This window comes from Notothenia rossii (genome assembly GCF_949606895.1).
Source record: "Notothenia rossii genome assembly, chromosome: 2".
Lineage (NCBI taxonomy): Eukaryota > Metazoa > Chordata > Actinopteri > Perciformes > Nototheniidae > Notothenia > Notothenia rossii.
Genome location: NC_136904.1, coordinates 88,726,362 through 88,732,772, shown reverse-complemented (window position 1 = coordinate 88,732,772; position 6,411 = coordinate 88,726,362). Strand labels below are relative to the sequence as shown.

At 37.3% G+C, this 6,411-nt stretch overlaps 1 protein-coding gene across 1 annotated transcript in view; it reads left to right on the top strand.

The window, feature by feature from the left end:
- Window positions 1-900: 900 nt before the first annotated feature.
- Window positions 901-6,411, top strand: part of rnf17 (ring finger protein 17) — a 34,100-nt gene continuing 28,589 nt past the window's right edge. Inside the window, exons 1-8 of the mRNA XM_079665798.1 lie at window positions 901-919; window positions 1,063-1,251; window positions 3,696-3,808; window positions 5,008-5,102; window positions 5,213-5,288; window positions 5,398-5,487; window positions 5,596-5,699; window positions 5,855-6,023. Coding sequence (XP_079521924.1) covers window positions 904-919; window positions 1,063-1,251; window positions 3,696-3,808; window positions 5,008-5,102; window positions 5,213-5,288; window positions 5,398-5,487; window positions 5,596-5,699; window positions 5,855-6,023 — 852 coding nt within the window. The 5' untranslated portion in view covers window positions 901-903. The remainder of the gene's footprint in view (window positions 920-1,062; window positions 1,252-3,695; window positions 3,809-5,007; window positions 5,103-5,212; window positions 5,289-5,397; window positions 5,488-5,595; window positions 5,700-5,854; window positions 6,024-6,411) is intronic.

Here is a 6,411-nt window from a genome sequence, read left to right as displayed (position 1 = left end):
CTGAATGATGGCTTGTTAAAGGATAAGAAAAATATTTTGGTCAAGCTCAGGATATTATGCTTAATTTTTTTTTACCATCCCCAGTTACTGTGTGGTGGTGTGCACCCTGTTACTGTGAAAAATAGTAACAGGATGGACATTTTATGCTAAACTTGGCTATTGCTACATGTGTGATGATAATCAAGCTAGCACTTGGTGACAACAGAAACATATATTTGATAGATATATTCACCATATTTTCTAAATGTAAAACAAATGATCATTTCCACTAAAAATGAGCATAACAGGGTGGACATTTTTTGCTTTTCTGCAATAGTTAAGTTCTTTAAAACATTGGAAAAACGTTGAAGGAAGAACGCATTCACTCTGCTTCTTGAAGATTATTTCCCACCATAGACTGTATATATCAATAATATATATTTAATATATATTGGTTTCCCACTCAAAATGTATCCTTCTTCTTCTTGAGTCATACAAATAGTAGAATAGTAAAGGGGCGTGTCCAGAGGGATTCAAATCAGAGTAACAGGGGGGACATTCAAACAGGGGACACACACTTTATTTTCAATACAAATGAATTAATAACAACAATTTCAATTTGGTGAGGAATATTAGCAAAAGGGTCATACAACACTCACACAAATGTAGAATTTGTTTGTATTTCTTTGATTTCTTTTTGTATATCTGTTACAGAAGTTGAGCAAACATGATTGGGGACACAGCAATTTGGCCTACTTGTGCTAAAATCAGAGTAATTATTTAGAATTTTTAATATCCTAAATAACATTGTTGTTTTATGGTAGAGGGTATAAACATTTAAAGCCAAGCTTTTAAAAAATAAGCATTAGACCTTTTAAATACAAAATATATGATATAATGTGGTGGGGACCTAAATGGCACCGAATGCTAGGAATGACTAGTATGGCATTTCAATAGATTAATTAATGTGAATTGTAAAGTGTATTGTATTCAATGTTTACATTTTGTGAGTTTGATAGGCTGGACAAGCATAATGTACACTGCTGTTTTTTTATTAAAACAAATTATTTTCCATTATTCAAGGTGGGACATTGAACGCACCTGAACCACGTGGGCAGGTTACAACGACGACCGCACCTTTCTGGTTTTCAGACGAGAGAAAACCATCCACGAAGAAAGCCCCTCTACACTTAAAATACAAAATGATGAGAAAAGGCGATAACGCCAGCGCTGATATGTGCACGCTATGTGAAGAAACCTTTACTCTGCCAGGTAGGAAGTTTACAGTCCTTTTCTCTTAGTTTAGAGCTCGCATAAATCATGTTTTACGATAACTTAAGCTAGTTGAAATACCTCAATTCGTCTGCTAGCTAGGAAGCTAGTACTAGCTAGCTAGCAAGACAGTAGCAGCTAGCTAATAGTTTTTGGAAATGATGAAAAGTTTGATATTTTAGCACTATTACGCATATGTGACATTAGCTAAAAAATTGCATGGCCGAATTGGACAGTTTTGGTGTGATTTATGAGGAATATTAAGGGTGTTGAATCAATTTCCGACATTTCAAGGATACAAAATGGCAGCTTTTGAGTCCCTTATAACGTTAAAACCAACTTCAATCAACTTTAAAATCGAATAAAAAAGTACAAATAAGGCCACTTTCTGGTTAAAACTTGACTTTTTTAATCCTGCAAATGTCAGAAATTGATTACGCATCCTCAATATACATTTATAAAAACACACCAAAGTTGTCCGAATCGGCCACGGCATTTTGTAGCTCTTGTCTGCATAATGTATGCTAATTAAAAAAACTAATGCCAATTGTGCAAATTGCAGGTGCTCGAAAGTCTCATGACGAGTATATTTATCTGTATTTGAAGCTTGTTAAATGTAACGTATCATATAAAATCGTCGATTGAAGATTTTGTCACTTCTGCAAAGCATGCTTATATGGTGTACAAAAGAGCCTCAACACATGGCCGAAACTCAATAGCTTACATGGTTAGCAATAGCAACGCAACGGATACATTTTTTGTAGGAAACAACCTAAATATCCAGTGCGACTCGAAACCTGCCCTTTGAACTCCAAGTAAAATATTCCTCATTATTATTTACAAGCAGAATAAGTTGGAAAAAGTTGCTCTTAACTTTTTGGTTTAATGTAAGCAATATTCAAAATTGCTTTGCCTGGGGGACATTTTTTCAGTAGGGCCTGGCTCTCCTCGTGGCATCTGCAGGCAGTGGCAAGTACTTCCGGCATCTGCCACAGAGGCCACTACTCCGTGGCATCTGTGGCAAGTACTTCCGGCAGATGCTACTACTCCGTGGCATCTGTGGCAAGTACTTCCGGCAAATGCCACAGATGTCACAACTTGCCGAGGCACCTGCCGCTGCTCAACGGGAGTTGCCACACGATGCCAGAGTAAGAGAAGGTTTACGGTAGCTGCCACTCGCCTTCCGTGGCAAATGCTGCTATTTAAACCCGTATTTATCGTGTAAAATGTCGCTGTTTAGGACTGACTTTATCGAACTGATCTGTACACAGGACTGATGTGCGATCTCTATTTTTCAAAAAGATTATATATTATCATTTCTATTCAATTTTACTTGGAGCATGGTTTGCTAAAATAAACAAACGTGCTATATTTATGATGAAATATTGGCGAGTGAGGGTTGCAACGCCCTTGGCAATTGTCGCTTCTTGAGGGGAGTTTCCACTGCTTGCTACAATAAACCAGGTGTATTATGACTAGTAAAGACGAATAATTAACAAATAAATATCTGTATTGACACAGCAACGTGTACACTGGTGTTATTAGACTTGGCTACAGACTTAGGGTAGCTGTAACTGATTGCAGTTGCCACTGCTAGTGAGATGCTAAGGTTTACTTTAAATTAGGCAAAGGACAGTTATATTTGCCCCATGCCTTCTGCAGCAGCAGGCCATTCACTTTGATTTGATCCCGTTATGAAATGTCATCATTTCGACAATAAAGAAATGCTACATAAACGTTATCTTGCACGTTTTATCGAACCATCTCCGTTTCTAACTTTCAATATATTTATTAAGAGATCTCTCTCTCATCTGCGTGCGGGGGCGGGGCCTCACAGCGCTGTACAGTGTGCCCACAGTTCTGCCAGTAATGAATATTACATTTTGTGAGGAAACTTTTCCAACAATAATTCCAATAAGTATTCCAAAATGTATTCACTTTAGGTTTACGAAAGTAACTGTAATCAGATTAGTTGTTTCTCAAATGTAACGCGAGCTGAATACAGAAGGCTATTTGATTTTTGTATTCTGATTACGTAACGCCGTTACATGTATTCCGTTACAACCCAACCCTGTGTACAGATCATCAGTCCTGTGTACAGATCAGCTGGATAAAGTCATGCCTAAACAGCGACATTTTACACGATAAATATGGGTTTAAATAGCACACACATCTTTTGGCAACTCCCGTTGAGCAGCGGCAGATGCCTCGGCAAGTTGTGGCATCTGTGGCATATGCCGGAAATACTTGCCACTGCCTGCAGATACCACGAAATGCGCTTGCTGTCTCTCAATTTTTTTTGCAAAAGGACGGGGCTAGGGGCCAATTCAATAAACACACATTAGTAATATCACCTTTATAAAAATGCATTGTATTTTGCATAAATAGTTTACACTGCAGTTGCATTATTCCTGCTTATCTTTGTGTGTTTTCCTCTTTTTCAGAGGACGAAGTTGAAGGCAACCTCCCTCGTGCGCTTTTATGTTCCCACATCTACTGCACATCCTGCCTGCTGTCCATTGAAAATGACGATGTCATCACATGTCCCGAGTGTAAGGTAAAGTGACTCAAGTAGGGACCAAATCATCTCATAATTGAACAAAAGTCAGAAAAATCTTTATTTTCTATTTTTGCCTGCATCCTTAAAATGTAGCTATTGTAACTCTACCAAATTGATAGTAAATCATTTGTTTTGTGAGTCTAGCACTTAATCAGAATTCCTTTATTCTTCCCTAAAATGGAAAATGTACATTGTTACAGCAAAGTATAGATAGATCGGTACTTTATTGATCCAACTTGGGAATTTTCATTGCAGCAGCATAAAAAACAAGGCAATGTACATAAGAGTAATTAAGACACAAGAAATAAACAGTCCAAAATATTTCTGAAATAGAAACAAAATAGCATTTAAAAAAAAAAACTATATATATATTACAACTTACAGAAGCACACATTCAGGTGGACAAGTATAGCAGCAGTAATTATATCATAAAATAAGTGTAGCATTGTAGAATGAGGTTTGGTATATATTAAAGAAAATTGACAAGCCGAAGAAGCAAATAAATGTCACATATTCCCTCTATAAATAATCATGGTCCGTTAGTTAATTTTATTCACAATGTAAGTAGGGGTATAACGGTATACGTATTCGTACCGAATATTCAGTTTGGGCCCTTCGTACACGTGTTAAAAAAACATGTAAATACAATGACAAGCAAGTTCTAATGTCAAGCTGGCTGCTTAGGTGAGTACTAGTACAGTTCAAGTACAGATTATTTCAGTTCGTCGAAAATGCTGCCCGTTAATGTTTATTTTATTATATTTTGTATTTATTTGAGTGAATATTCACAGTTTACTAATAATTAAAAACCCAAAATAAATATTTAATGTTTTGTGAGTACAGTAAAGTTCAAATACAGATTATTTCAGTTCATCGAAATGCTGCACCTTAATGTTTATTTGATTATATTTTGTATTTATTTGAGTGAATACATTATTCACAATTTAATAATTAAAAACCCCCCAAAAATATTATGTTTTGCGATCATTTTTGCTGCTTTACCGAAAACGTACCGAACCGTGACCTAAAAACCGAGGTACGTACCGAACCGAAATGTTTGTGTAAAACAGGAGGTGCAACATGTGGTACTGTACAACTCAAGGCTGTGGTACGGTCATAAGGATACTGAAGCATCAGTTCGAGGATGCAAAGGTGGTATGAGATGTCAATAAATACATAAAGTTCACTTTCTGCAGGTGGACTCCACCCTTCCTGAAGGTGGGGTGTTTGGCCTGCAGGAAGATAGCGCAATCATTGGCCTCATCTACACCTCTAAAATTAATCGGAAAAGGTAAAATGCTGTTATACATTTTAAAATTACCTGTAGTATTATTATTATTATTTTTTAAGATAGTAGCTACTAACCTAACTGTTTTGGTGTCTTATTCTCCTGAACTGCAGCAGATCAAGTTATCGCAAAAAGGACAAATCATCACCATGGAAGGACATCAACGCCAATGCCAAGGAGGTTGAGCAGGTAGATTGATGTGAACCTTTACAGTCTATGGTGTGAACCCAAGGAGTTTCTAGGTGGAAATCAAATCAAAAAATATTAAAATAACTTCCTGTTTGTGTGCTTTATTCAGTCAACTGATATTGAGAAGATGAGAATGGCGGTGGATGAGGCGTTGGTCCAGGCTGCAAAAAATCATGCTGTTCTTGACAAAATCAATGAGGTAAACTTCACACACAATGTAGGGCTTGATTTTAGACATTGTTATTGACATTTGAATCGAATAAGTAATTAACAAAAACTATATTCTTTGACTGTTTCATCTCTGCAGACTCTTAAGACTGGTCTGGCAGATCAGGCGAAGAGGGAAAGAGCTCGGCTGGAGTTTGAGATCATGCAAGCTGCAGACAAGGCTTCACAAGCTGTTGAGAAGTGGTATGGATGTTATCTGTTTTCTTCCGGAAACAATTCATATGAGATCTGTAAACATACACTTTTTTGTCTCTTCAGATTGTTTATTTTATCTTGTTAATCTTGCATATCAGACTTGTTCTAAGGATAACAGAAGCATGTGATTTCTCTGTCAACAGGAAGGATGAGCAGATGAGTCAGCTGATGACATTAAACAATCAATTCTCCACCGGTAGAGCAGAATTGTGCCGCGTCCAGGAGAAGATGAAGGCCCTGGGGATTGCCATGCAAATGGCCAGAGAAGTACGCCGTGTCCCCTTTCTGGAGCAGTACTGCACCTTGGATAAGGTATGAACATGTCAATTAAGCATACAATGTAAGGTCAGCTGCTAACGGACTACTGTAAATGCATGTTAAGTCTAATGCAGCCTAGTGTTAATTTCGTTGACTAAAACTATGACGAAATATGTTCGTCAACGACCTTTTTTTCCATGACCGAGACGATGGCGAGACGGCACCGACGGCAGTAAACAATAACTGTAACGAAATCATCATGCAATATCGTTGACGAAAAGTGACGAGACGAAAATGTAGTTTACTAAATAAAAACTATACCAAAATCTCTCTTTACTTTCGTTGACGAAAAATTAGGAGACAAAATATTATCAAAGATTACGTTACATCTCTGATAGTCAGTTTTTCTCCCAGCAGTTCCATTTCCGGTGCTGCGGCTGGG